The sequence below is a fragment of the Andrographis paniculata genome, unplaced genomic scaffold (genome assembly GCF_009805555.1).
Source record: "Andrographis paniculata isolate CXL003 unplaced genomic scaffold, ASM980555v1 Contig25END, whole genome shotgun sequence".
NCBI classification, from domain to species: Eukaryota; Viridiplantae; Streptophyta; class Magnoliopsida; order Lamiales; family Acanthaceae; genus Andrographis; species Andrographis paniculata.
The window spans coordinates 50,973-72,161 of NW_026137546.1; the positions used below are offsets into that span (position 1 = coordinate 50,973).

Below are 21,189 nucleotides of genomic sequence, written 5' to 3' on the forward strand. Positions count from 1 at the left end.
ATATGTATGTATGTACGCATGCACATGCATTTTTCATGGGCAAATTATTGCACCTGGCCTTCATTATACTTTCATTGAAGAGTTAACAATGTTAAGAGGGCTCCCCAAGCAAAGTCTATCAATACAACTAACCAACACACGCATGTATCATAATACTACCAACACTAATGACTAATGTCTGTCACCATTCATGCCAAGGATGCTACGGTACCCCCCATCCCCCTCTATCTCTAGTGCTGCTACTCAATAAAACCCCAGGCTTGAATCCCTCCACTCTCCACCACCTCTGCCTCCCCCATCTTCATCTTCATCTTGTCCCCGGGATGGACTGACTGACAACTGTCTTGAGTCTTGACTGTATGTAGAGATCACTAATGAGCTAGCTCTCTCTACACATCATGAATCATCGTCATCAAATTTCACAGCGGGTGCTGTGTAGAGTCTTCAGTTCCTCCAACTCTTCCCCATGTGCTATTCCCTCCTCAATATAGCACAACTGAAACACAATCACATCAGTCGTTACCTTCTCACAAACAAAACAAAACAAAACAAAACCCGCTTGACTGAAACTCACAATTGCTACCCACCTGGTACTGTGGCTTCTTCAGGGTGTGCTCCCCCCTCTTTATTAACCTCTGCCATCCAGAATTCTCTCTCAGCGATGCTTCCAGATCCCTTGTTCTCTGCAGCAATGATATGGGCTTTGTGTTTTAAGATCCAGCACCACACAACCAATGCCTACATGTAGCTGGTTAATTACAATACAACATTGCCGTATCCATGTCCAATGGCCATGGTATTCAAACAATCAATGCCCAGCACTACACACACAACTAATTAATTGTAGACACTGTTTCCATGTCCAATGGCCCTGATAATTTCTCATCAAGGAAACTTAACTTAACTACGCTGCAAATGACAGACAGTGCACGCAGGCAGGAATATACTTACTTGAGCAGGATCAAACACAAGTAAGTTGTACTGTCGCATCCCATTTCTCTGATACTTGGCTTGTATGCCAACAATGGTTCGAGAATGGCCATCGTGTTGGAAGTACAGAGGACTGCTCAGGAAACCTCATTGTAAGTTAGAGCTGACTTGTGCACACACTAACGAACAACCAGTCCTATTCCAGATCAGAACAAATAAACTACTCTGACCAAAAATGTATCCTCCTTTCAAGTTAATGCTAGTGGCTTGAACATACTTACGCTTTCTCACTAAGAACGACGCCATGATTGCCCCTGTTGGCATTTTCTCCAGAGAAATATCTCCAGATCCACGCAGTGAGAACCTGATGACCCCTCTGAACCTTCTCAGAAGAAATGTTAGGCTGCTGCCGGAACTCTTCTCGAGAAGGAACTGCAGGTGATAAATCTAGCTTCCCCTTTGAGAGAAATGTGTCCATTGGTCCATACACCTGGGTGCTCTTCCTCTTGCCCAAGCCTAACCAAGAAACTTCAAAATCTTTGGTGGAAAAATCCACTATCCTAGCACGCACCCCAAAGGAACGGAAAAGGGCAGCACATTCTGTGGTTCCTATCCAATCCCTCTTGCCAACAATTTTCTGACCAAAATCCTTTGAGCCGGTAGTATCGAAACCTTTTTCCCAGGCTAATTCTAGCCATCTTTGGAGCGATCCAATACTAGGCACAAAGCCAGACCTAGCAAAGAGGACCTCCCTTGATTCCTGTCGTTGGCTGAGCAAATGAGAACTAAGCATTTGTATATTTCGCCAACCACATCCCCAGCCAACATCCCAGGATTCGATGCTCTGAAAATGATCAACATGCCCAGACAACACAGTTAAGGTCTTTCCTGATTCTAATTCCAAACACTTTTTCAACAAAGTCATCAAGCCACCTTCAACCACATAGAATGTCTCCTTATTCCAAGAGCCGATCAAAGAAGCAATTCTTTCATCAACATCTCCCCCTTCATAAGAACTACTATGAAGTTGAGGATTGTCCCAAGAACTTGTGCATTCCAATAAACCATCAGCCTGCCCATAAAAGAATTGTCTTCTTATTGATATTGAAGATGCCATTAGAAGAAGCAAGAGAAACCATCCAGAGTATTTATGTAAACTGCCCGACATAGAATATATACCCAACAAGTAAACCTATGGTTTTGCTCGAATTGATTGTCACTAGAATTCGTGTGGAGGTCGATAAGCGACTGACTCTAATTGATCACATATTCATCTATAAATTTTATACCGTGATATATAATAATTGTAAAATGGAAATCCGTATGAAGATACAGACAGGCTGATAAGGGGTAAAGAACGTACAATCGGAGAGGGGGGCGGGGGAATAGAAGGGATTTGGTGCGGCGATACGAAATTTGGGCCACAATCTTCTTTTTCTTCATCTTCATCGGCGAAATGATCGTTGGCATGTCTGCGGGATAAAATGTGAAAGTGGTAAGAGCATAAAAAAAAGGAGAAGGAGAATAGGAGAGATGAAGCTGCGCGAATATTTCAGTCAGTTCCTGAGACTCACCTCTGGAGTTGGAGGGACGGGATGCTTCGAAAACAAATAGGGCAAGTGGAGGAGGAGTTGGAGGAAGACGAAGAAGACAGATCCATTGAAATCTGACAAATGAACGAAACCTTTTCTTGCCTTCTATTTATTATAAAATTTTGATTCTTATTATTATTATTATTACGGAATCTATTGAATATTATCCACATTGCTAAATATACGGTAAATTACGGTGAAGGATCAGTTCACCTATTTCTAGGGCATCGACAAAAATCAATTAATTTTATTTTATATATTTGAACCAAATTAATTAATTAAAAGTATATTAAAATTTTGTAATTTTTTCTCTTAATTATTATTATTATTATTATTGGTTAAATCATGTATACTATTTTTCAATTTTAGCTTATTTTGCATTGTCCAAAAAATAAAATAATATCAATATCTTTTTATTAAAAAGTATAAAATAATTTGAGTTAATTATAAAAATCTAAAAAAAAATAACAAAAAAAGATAAATAATATATAATATAGTTATCGAAAATAAATATTGAATAGAATATAATAATTAAAAGTTATATTTTATATTTATCGAAGTTAATAATAAAATAAATTCAGCTGATAAACTAAATTTAAGGAAGGAAAAAAATATTAATTAAAGTTAATTGCATTATTAATCGTCATTGTGATAGGAAGACAATGTACTCTTAATAACATCTTCTCTTCTCTGTGTTAATACTTCATATGATTATATAACATTTTTTTTATATATAACATGTTTGTTTCACCAATTTATGTAAGTATCCATTCATTCTATTTGTACGTGTTCCGGTCCGACCCCAAATCCAATCCGTCGTGACACAAAACCCAATTTCGATTCAATCTCACTCAAAGTCAGTTTTGATGGATTTTATTCAGATCCAACCAAATTTGTATTTATCCTCTTCAATCCCGGTTAGAATATGATAGTTATTCCATTATCGGCGGGGTTGATAAGATTTGTTTTGTTCCTAATCATTAGATTTTATTCAAAACTCCTCAAGAGAATAAAAAAAATGGAAAATGGATTAATGTACTATGTGAGAAATTCTCTGCGTGTGTAGGACGTTGTTTCATGTTTGCTTAATTTGATCATGTCCCATCTTGTTCTTCATCAAATTTCTCCTGATTTGCTTTGTGCTTGTCCGGATTTGTTTCGTTTCTATCCCAAACCTTCGGTGTGTGCCGTTCAATCTTCGTGGGATTATTTGAGGTTCTGGATAACTTTGTGTCAACCACCAACAATCTGTCATTGTAGATGTTGCCTCATTTGATGAGTTGGAGCTAATTGGTGCAAGAGTAGATTGTGATCCGAGCCTAATTATAATTATGAGTAACATTATTTTCAGAGTAAGACCGAATAGGTTGTGCATTTGAATATCCCTCCAGCACTCAAATAAAATCCAAGTCTTTTCTCTATAGGCAACACAAAAAGAAAGTAGGCACACTAAAGTTGAGTTGAGAGAAAGTAGGCCCACTGATTCAGTTCTCAATTTTACACCACTCTACTGCTTCAGTGCACCACCAGTTGGATCCTGCTGCAACATACTATACCCAACACGCACAGATTATGATTCTTTCATTGATCAGCTAGCTACAAGTATAACAACAATAACATATCCCATGGATTCACTCCCCTGTCAGATTGTGGTCCAACACTGATCCGTGCCTCCTTGTTTTGAACAACTTAATGAAGATGATGAAGGTGCAACTCTTGCACAGTTCACACTAAATCTGTGTTTCCCAGATACCCATGATCCCACTTTCCATCTTAGCATGCCCCTTACCTTGAAACTCAACGCCTTGTTCCTTATTCCTGCTGTGCTGCTAGTGTTGCGCTGCTGCCGAACCATTAATAGCAGCGCTGCGCCGAGAATCTTTGTCCCTTGGGGCCCTTGATAGAAGGGAGCTACTGGTGTATCGGGAGTGATTCTGCGGCCCTTGTAAGACGCATGCACTCGGGAGTCCTCATAGTATATTCCAAGGAACATCTTGTTTGGATTGTGTGATAGGAGAGTGAGGTGGATTGCGGAGGAGGAGTTGATGAGGTTAGCCTCCCGGATAGAAAACTGGGGTGGTTTCCAAGGGTGCAGGATGAGCAGCCAAACAAGGAGGAGCATGACAAGGATGGCAATGATGATTAATGCAGTGAGAATGAACAGCCAAGAGAGTAGCAGCAGCAGCAGCTTCTTCCTCTGGAGGGCTGCACAGTGCTTGGGGGATTTCTCATGGATTTGAGACATGGTGGCGGTGATGATTGGTGGAAGAGATCAGGAATGCAAAATTGAGGCTGCCGCTGGCTAGGACTAAGAAAGAACTATATCGCCAGAGTCACGATATGGATATGGATGGATGGATATTGGATGTATGCCTCTTCTCTTCTCTTCAAGGGGAAGAAGAAGCACACTGTTATAGGGCGTGCGTATGGGCAGGTCCAGACAGATAAGAGATGGATACTCAATAGTGGGAAGTGACAGACCCACCCCGATGACTTTACTTACTACTCTTGCATACCCTTTTTACAAGAAGATGGATGGCATCCTATGGAGGAAACGGTGAACTTTGAACTTTAATAAATGAGAGACGGAAAGGAGGAAGTAGACACACAACTTTATGGCACTAATTCAACAGCATGAAAGCTTTTGCCTTTCCTCCTTGGTTAAGAAATGCCAGTGTAATTATTCTACTTTATATGAGGCGAAGAAGCTCTCTTAGTAGTTACCTATCTGATAGATTGACTACTTGAATGAGTCAATCCAATGTGTGCCAGCCTTAGGCTTGGGCTTAGCTCTCCAGTCCTCCATCCATCTGCAATCCATCTCTCCAAATAAATATGCATGCTTGCCCTTGCCCCTCTCTACTCTACAGGCGTGACGCATCTATCTATCATCCACCATACGCATACATGTATATAATTATAGCCTTTGGAGTGAGCAGACATCAATCAAATACATTATACTACACTTTCACTCACTCACAAACAGCTATGAGCTATGCCACTACTGTCTGCACACAAGGCCCAGATGTGTTTCAATCATTTCAACTCCTTTCAATTCTGACTCATTTCTTCCTCATTCTCATCCGCCTCAGAAATTGGTTTCTTCCTGCTTGTACTTGCAAAACTTGCTGTTGAAACACTCAGTAGTTTGTTGATTGACATGCCTTCACCTAAAACCTTCCTCCTTTCTTCATAACGATGTTTGATTCGACCATCAAGTTTGTAACCAAGAAATGCAGGGAAGGACAACAGCTCTCCAACTTCACGGCCCATTTCCTGTGTCAAGTATTCCAACTTATCCTCCAACGACTTATGGTTGTATTGCAGCACTTGTGGATGTTTCTTGCTCATCTCCAATATGTCCCTGCAACTCAATCCATAACTCAACAGAACTCCAACAACTGCTTGAAAATTCTTACAGCTGCAACGGGTCACAGCTCCCATTGCCATAGCCAATTCTTTCGTTCTGTTCTTATAACCAATTTTCACCAAGAAGACCAACTTATTTGCAAGATTCTCCTCAAATGACAGGCTGAGGAACAAAGGAGCTCTGATCAAAAACCTATATATATCACCGGAACTCAGCTTGCACTGTTTAAGAAAGTCAATCCTTGGATGCAATTTCCGCTTTCTGCTAGCACTGAACAGACTTGGATAAACAAGAATAACCCTAAAAATTTCCTCATAGCTCAAGCCCGCATACGACTTCAAGAACTCGACGTGATCTTTCAAATGGTCCAAGCTATATGCCAGAGCAGACGGGAACTTACGCAACACTGTGGCAGTGGCATGATGATCTTGCCCACTCAACTCCAAGAGGTATCCAATTCTTGGCATCAATTGACTGTCCAAATCATAATTGAGAATTGCCGGCCATCGAAGGACCAAATCTGCACCCCCAAAAGGGTGTAAAAACGCAAGCAGTCTCTCCATCTCCTCTGAAGATTTGAAGCACAGAGCTTTGGCCAAATTAACAGTGTTCAACACCTTGCCAAGCTTCTCTTTGGGAATACCAAATTGAAGTAACAACCTTAGTTTCGTCTCAAATCCCACAAGAAATCTAGGATCAGTACCAGTCAGCAGCCGCTCGATTTGTGCCGGTTCAATTTTCCCTTTCAAATCTAAATCATCACCATCAACTATGACAGATAAGATTGCATCAATTTCTGGAGCTGTTAATACGTCGGGACGTTTGAGTGCTACTCGCGAAAGAGCAAGACCCTTCAGTCCAACGGATTGCAGTAATTGAATTCTACTACGAATATGATCACTAGGTAAGTATGTTAGAGCTGCATTCGTATCCAGAATCACTCGAGCGTCTTTGTCGTTAAACCCCATTTCTTGAAACAGCAGGAATAGCATGATTCCTAAAGGATAGTAAACGAGAGCATAAAGATCAATAAAGAAGCTTCAGTGCGTCATTTAACGGCATTCTTGAAGTAACAACTCTTTTTAACATTTCGGAACGGAACATGAGAAGAAAAACGCGAAGGACAAGTTGTGACCTAAGCGAAGTCCCACGCATAAATATCTATGCTTTGTTTGTTTACTTTTAGAGCTTCTTTAGACATACATACATGCATACATACATACATACCGGAGTCGGCGAACATGGGAGCGGAGTGGGCGCCGTTGACAGTGACAGCGTGGCTAATAAAAAGGGGAAAACATGTGGATTGGCATTTGGATTTGGATTGGGATTTGGAGGCGGGAGGGACGGAGGTACAGGGGTTTTGGTTCTGATTTTGATTTTGGTTAGTGAAAGGGAGGGAGGTTGCGAAGAAGCTTCGGAGCCGAGATACGGTGTGCAGAAGAAAGACATTTGCTGCCATCGATGGACGACGATGACGATGATGGATGGCGGCGAATGTTAGGCGACTCAGCTCAGCTCAGCTGGTCGGAGGGACTGACAGACTGACTGACTGGTTGGCTGACGCACCGGTCCATGAACTCGCTGAATGGATTTGGATAAGACTCTTCCATTAACTAAACCTACCCTTTTTCTATTTTTCGAATTTTCGCTGTTTGCTTGTGGCTTTCAGTCCACTTTCCAGCCTCAAATCAATACTGATCGGTGGTTAATCTATGACTGAATAATAAATAAGAATAATAATAATAATAGTGTATACTAATATCCATCCATCCATTATTTCCTCCTCCTCCTCCTCCTCCTCCTCCGCAAATATACACATGAAATGAAATAACTGGTGAGTGCAGGTATGCAATTAAGCAACAAATCTCCACTGTTGGAGGCAATTCCAATTCCAATCCCAATCCCAATCCCAGTGAACTCATAATCATACTCATAGTAATAACAACAACAATCAGATGATACATACAATTGCAATAGCATGGCTTGGCTATAGTGACCAAAAATATACTGCAGCAAGTATCACAAGACCCCTCGAATAATCAAATCATCTCGACAATTCCCTCCCCAACTTGGCTCAACTTTCCCTTTCCTTTTCATTTTCCTTCTGTTTCGACTTCACGTTGCCTTGGCTCAGGAGCTGCTGCTGCTGCTGCTGCTTGTTCGTTCTTTTCTTCCCACTACCTATGCTCTTTATCAGGATCACAGATGCGCTTCCATCTTCTACTTCACTGGACAATCAAACCCATTAATAATGTGACACCATTAAGGAAGCTCAGCAAGAGACCTAAACAACAACATAGGATAGGATTCCTTACTGGCCTGCTTGACTCTTTTCAACACCAGGTCTTCGGCCAACTTGCTCAACTTCAGATTTATTCCTCTGATTGACAAGGATCGAGCCAGGCAACAAAAGAGTTAGCACAAGACAAATATATCAAACTGAAGCCTACAAAACCCATGGACATGTCTGCAGCTCCCAGCTGAGACACACTATCTTAGAAAGTTCCAAAGTATCTCACAATACTTGATAAAAGAATCTCAAATTTTATAAGCAGGAGAAGTCGGAATAATAATAATCAGTCATAGGCTTGATTGAAAACACAGGAGTTTGAAGAAGGCCTACATTCCCTGACATCCAAAAGAAAAGGGCTTTGACTTTATAGATATAAAAAGCCAATTTATCCAATAGAATTAACAGAGATCATACATATACAAGGCACACATCGATACCGCATACAGCAGCTTGATTTTTTGCATGAAAATGGATTAATTCTCTAGAAGAGTTCTTGGTGCCGTCATAGGTAGCCGGATGCCATGGAACTCACAAAACTTTGTGAATTCTTTTGACAAAAATTCACCTCTGCTGAATAAACAGATATTAAAAAAGATGTTCCCAGTCACCCCATACCCCATTTAGTGACAAGGATCTTACAACAAGCTGTAAAAGTATCATATATTATAAATGGTACTATAAAGATATGATATGAGTGATTTTCCTTCTTGCCGACCAGGTACGATCATCTTAGTGAGTTTAATGTGAACAACAGCAGCTCAGCTCAGATGCCCATTGTTTGTTATGCATACCCATACTACACCGTACCATTCGAAACCAATAAACATAAAGATCACCACCACCAGAAAAATCTGTCAATCACTTAAACTTGGCTCAGATTAGTTATCTAAGCAAAACTGCAAACAAGCAAACAAACAGAAAGCACACACACTGTACATCATCAACCAACAATTTTCAAAACTTACTTCATTCAGTGGCAATTGACACGCCTCAGCATTCCCCTCCTTCTTATGGCTCTTCTTCCACTTCTTTCTCCCGTGATGATCCTCCTCCACTTCCCCGCTCGTCTTCCTCTTCTTGTTATTCCTCGTAACCTCGCTGCTCTTCCCCTTCTTATCCCTCACTTTCCACACATTCTTCTTCCTGTACAGCAGCTTCTCAAATTTCCACAACTCGTAACTGGAATCAATTACCGTCACCTCCGTTCTTGAAAACCCTGCCAAATCGACATCACGTTCCACCCGTTCCCCTTCATCAGTTTCCAATTTATCCAACACTTTGGCTCCCTCCACTCCACTGTTGCTATCCGCGCTCCTCAGCAATGTAACCTTCTCCGAAGCTGCATTGTGATTCCCATGGGCCCGATTATTAGGGCATGCGCAAATTCTAGGGTTTGGCTGTTTGCGAGTGGATTTTTTGAATTTTGTGGAATTACTAATGCATTTGTCCCCAAAATTGAATAGCTCATGGAGAGCGTCGGTGACTATGTCGAAGAACTGTTTGCCTTCATTTGGGGAGGTGTCGGAAATGGGTGTGTCGGGATCGGACGAGCGTGGGTCGAGGCTTTGAGGGTTGGGGAAATTGGGGTTTTTCAGAAAAATGTCGAGATCGGTGACGCCGTTGTCGGGGAAGCCTTTGGCTGTTCGGAGGCGGTCCAACCAGGTGGACCCGGACTTAGCAGTGGAGAGAGAGAGCCGCATCGAGAGGAAGTTGGCGGTGCGGACGGGAGAGAGGGAGAGAGAAAGAGCAAGCTCTGGTCTAGAGTCTCCCTGGAGACAAATTGGCAAAGTGGAATCGTCAAATCTTTGAGAAGCCAAGTGGAAATTAAGCCTGTGCGCGTGTATGCAGAAATCCAGGACACCCTACTGTGGCTGGGCTGTGCTGGGCTGACCCTGAACTGATGAACTGGAGACTTGGACGGGATTACTCCCTCCCCGTCCCATAAATTAATCCTTAATTTAATTAGTAGTACTGTTTTCAAAGATAGGATCCAAACCCGCATGATAGTAGCATTTAATTTAATTTCGCGATCCAGCAACAGAGCTCAAACAATTTCTTATCTTGAAATCAACCACTCCAGCCCAGAAGAAATCAGGAAGAAGGAAGGACAGAATCCATTCTATTATTCACAAGTATTTTCATGATTTTAAGTTCTTTGTAGCAAGCAAGCAGCAGCACACGTTTGAATAATTTAATTGTGTCCACGTTCTGAAAACCACATATTGTCGCATAAAAGCTGCGAGGAAACTCATCATTAATATAACTATCCGCAAACGAAAAGTATATGAGACTTGCACATAAACTCGAGATTTAGCCTACGCTCACTCTTATACCAGACACATGCAAGCTCAGTTGCAAGATTGGGCTTCATTATACTTTCTATAAATGTGTCCAATCAATAAATTAGCAACTGCAACTCTTGTTCCGATTGTTGATTGTTATACATATGCATGTTCATTCCAATTTCCATGGAGGAACCCTCTCCAAAGTCCAAATCCTCCTTCTGATCCCTGAATTCTTCCTTTTCAACTTTCAAGCATTAGGCAGGCCCCTTTTGCTGGAGTTCATTCTGACTGAGAGAGCAACTGACGTTATAATCTGTTCAACTACATGATCATCACATCACAATAGCAAGAAAGCTCACGCTACCAATTTTTTTTTTTTTTTCCTTTCTCTAATAAGACCATAAGATAGAGAAGTCCTTCTCTGGGTTATAGAATTAAGAGTGCAGTGTGTTATCTGGGCGCACCGCATCATTAGCATCTTACTAATCAGGATCTTTGGGGCAGGGGTAGAGGCAGAGGCAGAGCTCAGGCAGGCAAAAAGAAGAGGGTGGCCTTGACTACCGGGATTGGATGGATGGATGGTTGGATACCTTCTGAGACTGAGCTCAAAGGCCCCCGGGCAGAGCCTCCCACACCCACACCCACATGGATGGACAGGAATAGGATGCCTCTCCAGCGGAGGCCTGGACTGGTTGGGAATGCAATCGAGCAAGCAAACAGGACCAGACCAAGCAGGTTTCCCAAGCTGATTCAGAACTTTATTGATACACATTCAAATTATATATTATAGGATGGAATTCAAAAGAGGCATGGCATGGCATGGCATTAATTGTTGAAATGCAGTTTTCAGCCCAGAGTGAGACCTGTTGGTTTATTGCTGACTGCAGCCTGCCATTTGCCCAAAATGAAATCTAGCTTAGCTTGTGCTTTGTGAATGAGACAGAGAGAGACCTCAGTCACAAAAACAAAAACAAATGGATGACAACACGCTACTGAATTATAAATAGTGCAGGCAGCCGCCCTGGAATGAATGGAATTGTAGGGAGGGTGCTTTTCCTGTTGCTAATGGAAAACATAGAAAACAAAAACAAATGGATGCCAATTACTACACATACACATACACACATACTGACATACATGTTAGGGACTAGCCAGCCAGCTTCATATGCAAATGCAAATACAAGTATAAAACCACACCATGCATGATGAACAGGGTGGGTTCCATAGCTTAATTTCCACGATACATTAATGCCTTCAACATCAACAACAGGCCATGGGCGTTAAGCTAATAAAGACGCCATTAAAAAAAAAAAAGACTTAGAGAGTACGTGCGAGCTTATTGCAAACACTGTGTAATGTACGTATGTATGATTGGGGCGGAGAATCAAAGGGATGTCTTGATATAGATAGATGCACTTAATTGGTTGGTTCAAGGAAATTAAGGATGATGGCCGCCTGCAGTTGGTTATGCAGCGGCAGAGGGAGCAGGATTGCCGGCGGCAGCGGAATTATCCATGGAGGGGAACCTCGTAAGAATCAGAGGACGATCGTGGGCCTCGTCATCGCCGTCGGCGTCGATATTGATGCAGGAACAGCGTTCCAGCGAGGCGAAGAAGGCCGCCGCCACGCTGGTGCCAAGCCACCGAGCCAGCCCGTCCATCTTCTCGCAGTACGAGTAGGAGTAGGAGGCGGCGGCTCCACTTGGGGCACCGCCACCGCCACTGCTACTATTATTATTATTATTATTTTCCATCTCCTTCGTTTTCCGTTTCCCAGACAAGAGGATCCCTTCTCTACCTTCCGATAGACGGACGCAGCAGACACACGGAGTGGAATTAGGGTATTCGGACAATTCTCTTATTTTTATTTTTATTATTTCTTTTGCTTCGTGGGACAATGGATGGTTGGAACAAATATCTTATTATATTAGTGCGGGGTTACACGCGAGAATGAAAGAAAGTATTTTTAGTCGTTGAAAACCAATCTCTATTATTACCACGCGTTTGAATTCGAATTAGTCATTTACCCTCGTTAACTTACAATTTAATATATTGTGTGAATTTATTAAGAATGTGTGATATTTTTCACATTTATTTTTATTCTATTGATTCTTCTATAAATACAATTTTATTTAAAAATGTCCTATAATATCTATTTTATATTTAATCATATTTTATATAAAATATATTTTTTTTATTTAAAATGTTGTACTTAAATTATTATTCAAGCTAAAAGTTTAATTTTTTATTTAATTTGTTTAGTTGTGGTTTAAAATTAATTTGAAATAAAGTGTTAATTTGAATTTTTATATAAATAATATTTTGATACGATGTTTTATAGATAAAATAGTGTATTTTTTTAATTATTAATAACCGGTAGTGGTTTAATTTTGAAATCACAACCAAACAAATCTCAAATTTTTGCCTTGATTTTTTTTTCGATCCGTAAAAGGACAAGCGATTATTCTGCAAGAGTTCGGTTTCGGATTCTAGAAGATGTAGATGAAAGATTATATTCGTTGCAAGGATTTAGAGGTGGCGCTAGCGAAAAAATCTTAAGATATGGACGAAACCATCTATAAGAAGTCGATGAGTGCGATTTGACTTACTCTTACATTGAGCGTCGCATTTCACACAGTTAAGGCAAAATCACGAGAGAAGTTCTAAGGATCTCGTCAGATATGTACAAGTAACCCACCATTGTGAATAAAGTTTACCTGATACGAAAAGTATTCAACCTAATAGAAACATTGAGACGAGGAGGAAAGGTTGTAAAAGGTCAAAATCAAGACTTAAATATAAAGGTAAGAAATATGATAATTGCAATACAAATGATACTGTGGCGAAGAAGAATCAGAATTTGGAAAACGTGGCGGAAGATATATCCGATGTGTTGATTATAAGTGTCAACAATCCATTAGAGTCATGGTTTTGGACTTTGGAGCATCGTTTTATTAGTGTAGTGATTCAAAAATCATGGAATCCTACACGCCCAGAAACTTTTGATATTGTCTAACTTTTTATGACGATCCACTAAAAATTTAAGGAAAATGGATAACTCGAATTAAAACACCGATTGGAGGTAAATGGAGACAGGATAACGTAAGACACGTTCCAAGTCCGATGCTATTAATAAGGCAGCACCCTTGATAAATGAAGGTCAATCGATGCTATTAAATATTGATATTCCAAAGGATGCATAGATTGGAAAACCGATAAATCTTTTTTTTCTTACGTACTTTCGGTTGTACTGCATATGTCAAATTTGATACTGAGATAAAGTTAGACATAAACTTGATAAAGTGCGCGTTATTTGCTATGATAATGAAGTTCGGGTACATATTTTTGGATGAAAATAATCATGATATCATACATGTTTGTGATGTATCTTTTATGAGTAGGTTTTGTACAAAGATAGGTCAAGCGATGAAATCAAAATGAATTTGGAGATTATTGAGTTTGATATTTCCAACATGAGTTTGAGCAGCCAAGTTCAGATTCATCGGAGTGCATTTGATGTGGTGGTCGAGCCGCTACCCCGTTATTGAAAGTGTTGAGATCCTCACAAAAGTTGAACAAAAGTCGTCGATAATAGTGAGAAGATTTGAGAGGCAACATTGTGCGCCAAAGAGGTACTCGCCTATTCTTCATTATTTACTCTTTACTGACAGTGGCGAACCAAAATATTATGCATAAATCAAGGCTAATGAGGAAGCTGACAAGTTCAAACATGTTGTAAAAAATAAGATGAATTTGTCATGACCATCCAAGTGTATGAGTTGAATGAACTTTTAGATGACAAAAAAGTACTGCATAACAAATTAGAGTAAACGATATAAGACTAGATTGGTTGTGAAATGCTACGAGAAAACTATTGCTACTACTTTAAGAGGTTTGATTATACATATATAATAATCCTATTATATATGGACGATATGTTATTGACAAAGTTTTATGCTCAAAGAGTTTGTGAAGCTAAAGTAGCCATTTATGCAAAGTTTTTTGATGAAAGTTTTGAAAAAACAAAGTAGATTTTAAGCATGTGAATAACTCGAAACTAAGGGAGTGAGAGATTGGGTCTTTGTAAGGTTTCAATATGAGAGTATATAAATAAGGTTCTAAGGAGGTTCAACATGCAAGAGGCAAAGCCCGTGAGCACGCTTTTAGGGAGTCACTTCAAGTTGTCAAATAAGGACTCGGTAAAAATGAGTTGAAGCGTGTGCAAATATGAGTAATGTTCCATATACATCTGCCATAGGAAGTTTAATATACATCATGTTTGGTACAATACCGAATATTGCAAATGTAGTGAGAGTAAGCCGATTTATGAATATTTCTGAAAATGTAACATTGTGAATGACTAAAATGGATATTGAGTTATCTATGAGGCACTACAGATAAAACACTGATATTCGAGAGAAGAAATATTATAGTGATAATCAGAGCACAATCTTGTTGGTCAAGAATCTTGATTATATGCAAGCAAAAAGCATATTGAATTGAAGTTTTGATATCTCGTATGTCATACATTTTTATTGTTTATATTTTGGAAGTATTTGAGTTGATTTGGTATAAATTCTATTGGATTTGTGCATATTTGAATATTATCAGATTTAACAATTATTTTACAACATTAGTGAAAAATAAAAACAAATAGAGAAAATATTGTTAAAAAGATCAATAAATGTCTATTTGAGCCTTGATGAATTTCAAACTCAATTGCTATTTTTAAGGCTCAAGAATTAGGATTTCAAAAAAAAAAAAGGATTTTAAGAAATATACAAATTCATTACATTTGTGAGCTATTATAAAAAAAAGATTTTGAAGTTCGAAAAAAATTAAAGATTGGGTTTATTACCCTCGTCTTTGGCTTAAGTGATACCACAATAAGTCGAATCTCTGACAAACAAGAATGAAAGAGGAACGGAGCTGCCAGAGATTAGAAAATGTGTACCAGAAAAATTAACTAATGATGAGAGAAGAAGAAAGAAAATGAGAGGCTTTTGGTGTTGGTATCTTCAAATGAAAATGGATGACTTCTTTTATATGTATGACAACTTGGAGGATAAGACAACAGATGCAATCTACGACCATATCTTAATTTTCAATGTAATTATCGTAATCATATAGATATAAACGCCAACGAATAGACATATACTTTGGACAATATTTTATCTAAATCCTTCACTTTCGATTTGGACCAAATACATGGGTTTATACTCAGGCTTTCTCATATACTTTATTTTGGACCAGTCTCAAGATAAAATAATATAGTTTTTTAGTCTCAAAATGAAAGTATTTTTTTTTCCATTTTGTATGTCCTACTAAAAAAACTATCACTACAAGTTAGGGTTTTATAATGAATCAAATGGACTTTGTATCTTGGCATGTTGCAAATGATCATATATTGAATTAATGAAAAAATGTTATTATAGACCCTAAATTTCTCTAACAAAATTATATTTATATTAATTTAATATTAGTGAGTTTTCAGGTTGAATTCAGTGATTTTAAGTTATAAAATTAAATCAGAGAAAATATTTATAGCTGAGTCTGGGCAACCAGTAAAGTAGTAAAGGCTTGCTAGCGAGCGACCAAAATAGTAACAGACATAGTGTAAAGTAAAACAGTAAAAGTGAGGGAAGTGGTGGAAACAAGCGGAACGGTAAATAACGAACGGTGGGTGCATGAAGAATAGGGGTGAACGGAGCGGAAAAGATGTATGTGAATGGCATATTTATAGTGAGGAGACAAGCGGAGTGGTGATTGTTCAGCTCATTACATCGATGAATTTTCTATCCATTAAGTAATGCACAGATCACTCACACAAACCACAGTCCATCATTACATATATGTATACCACATACTGACATAAGTAAAATATGTGATCATACTTATTAACTTAAATCAGATTTTTGATATTATTGTCACTAGATGATTCCGAGACCTGTAGCAAGTGTCTATGTCTAAAAAATTATTATTTAAACTATTTCATTGACTATACACATGTGTTAGTTCTTCTTTTAATAATGATATAATTCAGATCAATAATTAAGCAGGTTCAGAAGACTCTCACGTACTTAACTGCTTCGAATTACCTACTCTATATTATTATGACGAAATTGTAGACTTAGATGACTAATCATTTTCTAGAACTTTAACAGTTTATCAAAAATCAAGACTTAAATAACCAAATATATGTGAGTTTTTAAATGAAGATAGATGCGGAGAAGAAAGTGATATTCCATTGACACTAAAAAAAACAATAAATCTATAATAAAATCTGTAAATAAAAGTAGTAAGAAAGCAACTAAATCTGTTTAGAATGACAGAACTTAAGGGGTTAGGAGTATAGAGGACTTTATTCATCCATTGGCCTCCACTAAACTAAAAAGATTTTTTTTTATATAGTTTGGAGCTTTAAAAAACTGAAAAGAATAGTGTAATAGAACTAGACAAACACTCTAGAGTTAAACGTTATTTAACAATGGAAGTTTAGACTTATTTATAAGATTGAAGACAAAAATAGTTGAACGGTTGAAAAAAACAGTTGAGACGCTCTTGAAAAGTTGTAATGTTGGGCAGTTAGACAGTTGAACGTTTAAGTTGCTACAAGTTTTTTGGAACTATCATAACTCCCAACTTATCCGTTTCGCTAATCTGGAATGATGGGAACAGATATTTCTCATCATTGACATTGCTGGAGGGCATCGGCATCACTCAAGCGGAGCTGGATGTCCTTGCTTGCCGGAACTGAATGACTTGATTGCTGGGAGACATGCGCTTCGCTTGCTTAGAATAAGTTCAGAGTCTCGCTGGTCAGCGATGGAGGTCTGGCCGCTGGTCTTAGGCGCAATCATAATGATCATCGTTTGTCATAGTTGTGAAAGTCTTTGTAGCTACGCTTGAAATAAGTAATTCTGAGCCAGAATATCGTTTGAATAGGACCAAAATGTCAGTAATATTAAACAAAACAAATCAATAAAAATATGCCATTAAATAAGATATTATGATTGTTTTCGCACAAAATTTCAAGTAATACACATATTTATCAAATAGAAAATATGTTCAAATTTGAAATTATCATATTTATTTTTATTATAGTAAAATTAAGTATACATTTATATATTTTTACTAACTAATAAAATATTATTATTTTTTAATCTATTATAAAAATTTAAAAAGATACTTCGAACCGAAACGGATGAAATGTTATTTTTCGTTGATGCAAAACTAAACTTGCCAAATCAAGTATTTAAATTTAAATTTTATAATATTTTAATGTAATTTGATATTAAAAAATATAAAATTAACAATTGACAGATAATATATATAAAAATGCATAAACTGTTGTAATATTATTATAGTAATAGCCAATAGAAATATTAATTACTTCTATCGCTAACCACTATTTTATATTTTGTATTATATTATATATTGTATATTATATATATAAGTAAATATATATATAGATATATGTGCGTGAGTGCGTAAATATAATGTGTACATATATATATATATTATATTATATGCATTAAGTAGGATGGTATTAATGAATATGAATGAGGAGGCATGAGAGAGAGGGATTAAGGATATGAATTACGTTGTATGCAAAATGATTTCTACTTTTTATTTACAAGCATTCTTCCTATTTATATACATATGAAGGTAGATATTTGATTGTACATAAAAGCATCCACGTTGCATATATGTCGACTATATGTGTACTATTCGTGTACACTTCACAATACTCCTCCTTACTAGGAAAAAAATCCTGTGAGACAAAAAAAATTTTAATAAAGGAAAAAGAGTACAACATTCTTGTATCGATTCGCTTCCCCTGATCTGCGCATTATTTGAGATCTTTGAACCGACGCATCCCGATTTTCTTCACCAGTTTTTCAAATTTTGCCGTCGGCAATGCCTTGGTTAATATATCCGCCAAATTATTATCTAATCGAATTTGTTGCACATTAATTTCACCATTTTGTTGCAGATCATGAGTAAAAAAGAATTTTGGTGAAATATGTTTTGTTATATCTCCTTTAATGTAATCCCATTTTAATTGCACTATACAAGCTGTATTGTCTTCATATAATGTAGTTGGGAAAATTTTATCGTCAAGTATTAACCCGCAATTTTTCAGAATATCTTGAGTCATTGACATCAACCAAACACATTCTCGACTAGCTTCATGTATTGCCAATATATCAGCATGATTTGAAAAAGTGGCAGTTAAAGTTTGTTTCATCGATCTCCAAGAGATCACTGTTTCGCCACAAGTGAATATATAGCCATTTTGAGACTTGGCTTTATGGGGATCCGATAAATATCCTGCATCGGCAAGTCCAATTAATTCATGCCGAGAATCTTTCGAGTAAAATAAGCCGAGATCAATTGTTCCTTGAAGATAACGAAAAATGTTCTTAATCTCATTCCAATGTCGTCGAGTAGGCGATGAACTGAACCTTACCAATAAATTTACAGCAAATGATATGTCAGGTCGGGTGTTGTTAGCAAGATACATCAATGCGCCTATAGCACTCATATATGGCACTTCTGGTCCAAGTGTTTCTTTATTTTCCTCTTTTGGTCTAAATGAATCCTTTTTTGGATCGAGTGCTCTGACAATCATTGGGGTACTTAGCGGATGTGATTTATCCATCATGAATTGTTTTAGTACCCTTTTGCTATAATTTGATTGGTGGATAAAGATTCCATTTTTCAAGTGCTCAATTTGGAAACCAAGGAAAATTTTGATTTTTTCAAAATCTTTGATTTCAAACTCCTTTTCAGATATTCAACAGCTTTTTGGATTTCATTAGAAGTTCCAATTAAATTGAGATCATCGACATATACAGCGATGATTACAAATCCTGACCCATTTTTCTTTATGAAAACACATGGACAGATAGGGTCATTTATGTAACCTTCTTTGGTTAAGCTTTCGCTGAGATGATTGTACCACATTCGGCCCGATTGCTTGAGCCCATACAAAGATTTTTGCAATTTAATGGAATATGATTCTTTTGGCTTTGACTTGAATGATTTAGGTATGTTGATCCTTTTGGGATTTTCATGTAGACGTCATTGTCTAAAGAGCCGTAAAGATAGGCAGTAACTACATCCATTAATTGCATATCAAGATTATTGTGTACTGTCAGGCTCACCAGATACTTGAATGTTATTCCATCCATGATCGGCGAATATGTTTCTTCAAAATTAATACCCGGTGTCTGGGAAAAACCATGGGCTACAAGCCTTGCTTTATATCTTGTGATATCATTATTTTTATTTCTTTTTCTCACAAAAACCCATCTGTAGCCAACAGGTTTTACATTTTTAGGTGTTTGGACTATGGGTCCGAATACTTGCCATTTATTCAATGAGTTCAATTCAGACATAATTGCGTCTCTCCATTTTGCTCAATCATCTTTTTGCCGACATTCATCAACTGACTTTGGTTCATAATCCTCGTCATCTTTCATTATATCGAGTGCTACAGAATATGCAAATGCATTATCAATATTTGTTTTCTTTATGTTCCAATATTTTCCACTGGTGGTATAGTTAACGGAGGTTTCAATAACTTCATCATCACTTTCATCAGAATTTTTAGTATCAACCTCTTCAGGGGTTGTACTGACCTTTTCAAGTATCTGATCATTGTTGATCTCTTCACCAGTATTTACAATTTTCTTCTTTCGTGGATTTTTATCTTTGGAACCCAACGGTCTGCCACGTTTTATACGGGCAGTATGCTCATTAGCACTCGACATTTTCTCTTCTGGGATATTTATTTTAGCTGGTGCATTTGCTGCTGCAATATATGATTTTGTAACTCTGGAAGCATCATTGAAAACGTCAGGCAATTGGTTTGCAATTTTCTGCAAATGCACAATTCTTTGAACTTCAAGTTCACTATGTTTCGTACGATGATCAAATTCAAGTGGTATTTTCCACAAAATTTCTTTTTTCAGTTGATTACTGTCTCCCCCTAATGTCGGAAAATGTGATTCGTCAACATGACAGTCTGCAAACCTCGCAGTAAATAAATCACCCGTTGTTGGTTCAAGATATTTTGCGATCGAGGGTGATTCATACCCGATATATATACCCAACCTTCTTTGAGGTCCCATTTTTGTGCGTTGAGGTGGCGCAATTGGAACATAAACAACACACCCAAATATTCGCAGATGAGATATATTTGGTATTTTTCCAGAGACCAATTGAGTAGGGGAATAACAGTGATAACTTGTCGGCCTTATTTTCATGAGGGCTGTTGTATGCAATATAGCATGTCCCCAACATGATACGGGAAGTTTAGACCTCATTAACAATAGTCTAGCAATTAATTGCAATATTCTGATAAGGGATTCAGCGAGGCCATTTTGCATATGTACATGGGGAACAGAATGTTCCACAGTAATCCCAATTGACATGCAGTAATTATCAAATGTATGTGATGAATACTCTCCAATATTATCTAGACATATTTTCTTTATCGGGTGATTTGGAAATTGTGCTCGCAATTTAATTTTTTGTGCAAGTAGTCTAGCGAAAGCTAGATTGCGAGTAGATAACAGACATACGTGTGACCATCTCGTTGACGCGTCAATTAGTACCATAAAGTACTTGAAGGGTCCACGCGGTGGATCTATTGGTCCAAAAATATCACCCTGAATTCTTTCCAGAAAATCTGGGGATTCATATCCAA

The 21,189-nt window shown here is 37.9% G+C and overlaps 4 protein-coding genes across 10 annotated transcripts; all 4 read right to left on the bottom strand.

Annotated features, from left to right (window-relative positions):
- Position 1: 1 nt before the first annotated feature.
- On the bottom strand, positions 2-2,610 carry LOC127245853 (uncharacterized). Of its 5 annotated transcripts, none has more exons than XM_051266945.1 (6): positions 2,505-2,593; positions 2,294-2,402; positions 1,212-2,002; positions 952-1,063; positions 588-738; positions 2-496 (listed from the first exon to the last, which is right to left on the bottom strand). In XM_051266945.1, exons 1-6 carry the CDS (start codon positions 2,588-2,590, stop codon positions 483-485), a joined length of 1,263 nt encoding a protein of 420 aa, XP_051122902.1. In that variant the 5' UTR covers positions 2,591-2,593; the 3' UTR covers positions 2-482. The 5 variants fall into 5 exon arrangements, 3 of the variants coding, with proteins under 3 accessions (XP_051122902.1, XP_051122901.1, XP_051122903.1); XM_051266944.1 differs by having other exon boundaries at positions 3-496; positions 588-683; positions 2,505-2,610; XR_007837504.1 differs by lacking the exon at positions 2-496 and having other exon boundaries at positions 648-683; positions 952-1,126.
- A 1,277-nt stretch (positions 2,611-3,887) lies between these two features.
- Positions 3,888-4,939, bottom strand: LOC127245930 (NDR1/HIN1-like protein 26). The gene has a single exon (XM_051267087.1). It carries the CDS (start codon positions 4,765-4,767, stop codon positions 4,165-4,167), a length of 603 nt encoding a protein of 200 aa, XP_051123044.1. The 5' UTR covers positions 4,768-4,939; the 3' UTR covers positions 3,888-4,164.
- A 493-nt stretch (positions 4,940-5,432) lies between these two features.
- On the bottom strand, positions 5,433-7,589 carry LOC127245929 (transcription termination factor MTERF8, chloroplastic). The gene is made up of 2 exons (XM_051267086.1): positions 7,120-7,589; positions 5,433-6,889 (listed from the first exon to the last, which is right to left on the bottom strand). The coding sequence occupies exons 1-2, from the start codon at positions 7,352-7,354 to the stop codon at positions 5,574-5,576; spliced, it is 1,551 nt and encodes a 516-aa protein (XP_051123043.1). The 5' UTR covers positions 7,355-7,589; the 3' UTR covers positions 5,433-5,573.
- A 129-nt stretch (positions 7,590-7,718) lies between these two features.
- Positions 7,719-10,108, bottom strand: LOC127245931 (uncharacterized). 3 transcript variants are annotated; one of them, XM_051267089.1, is made up of 3 exons: positions 9,154-10,103; positions 8,211-8,275; positions 7,719-8,118 (listed from the first exon to the last, which is right to left on the bottom strand). In XM_051267089.1, exons 1-3 carry the CDS (start codon positions 9,886-9,888, stop codon positions 8,073-8,075), a joined length of 846 nt encoding a protein of 281 aa, XP_051123046.1. In that variant the 5' UTR covers positions 9,889-10,103; the 3' UTR covers positions 7,719-8,072. The 3 variants fall into 3 exon arrangements, with proteins under 3 accessions (XP_051123046.1, XP_051123045.1, XP_051123047.1); XM_051267088.1 differs by having other exon boundaries at positions 7,719-8,123; positions 9,154-10,095; XM_051267090.1 differs by lacking the exon at positions 7,719-8,118 and having other exon boundaries at positions 8,219-9,039; positions 9,154-10,108.
- Between the last annotated feature and the right edge of the window lie 11,081 nt (positions 10,109-21,189).

What these genes read in the sequence shown, in the direction of transcription:
- LOC127245930 (XM_051267087.1), bottom strand. Translation starts at nt 4,767, where the DNA reads ATGTCTCAAATCCATGAGAAATCCCCCAAGCACTGTGCAGCCCTCCAG.
- LOC127245853 (XM_051266944.1), bottom strand. Translation starts at nt 2,590, where the DNA reads ATGGATCTGTCTTCTTCGTCTTCCTCCAACTCCTCCTCCACTTGCCCT. An exon ending in CCGTCCCTCCAACTCCAGAG is followed by an intron (nt 2,403 to 2,504) that starts GTGAGTCTCAGG and finishes TTTATCCCGCAG; the next exon opens with ACATGCCAACGATCATTTCG. An exon ending in GTCGTTCTTAGTGAGAAAGC is followed by an intron (nt 1,064 to 1,211) that starts GTAAGTATGTTC and finishes TTTCCTGAGCAG; the next exon opens with TCCTCTGTACTTCCAACACG.
- LOC127245931 (XM_051267088.1), bottom strand. Translation starts at nt 9,888, where the DNA reads ATGCGGCTCTCTCTCTCCACTGCTAAGTCCGGGTCCACCTGGTTGGAC. An exon ending in GTCAATTGCCACTGAATGAA is followed by an intron (nt 8,276 to 9,153) that starts GTAAGTTTTGAA and finishes CTTGTCAATCAG; the next exon opens with AGGAATAAATCTGAAGTTGA. An exon ending in GAAAAGAGTCAAGCAGGCCA is followed by an intron (nt 8,124 to 8,210) that starts GTAAGGAATCCT and finishes TTGATTGTCCAG; the next exon opens with TGAAGTAGAAGATGGAAGCG.
- LOC127245929 (XM_051267086.1), bottom strand. Translation starts at nt 7,354, where the DNA reads ATGGCAGCAAATGTCTTTCTTCTGCACACCGTATCTCGGCTCCGAAGC. An exon ending in TCCCATGTTCGCCGACTCCG is followed by an intron (nt 6,890 to 7,119) that starts GTATGTATGTAT and finishes ACTATCCTTTAG; the next exon opens with GAATCATGCTATTCCTGCTG.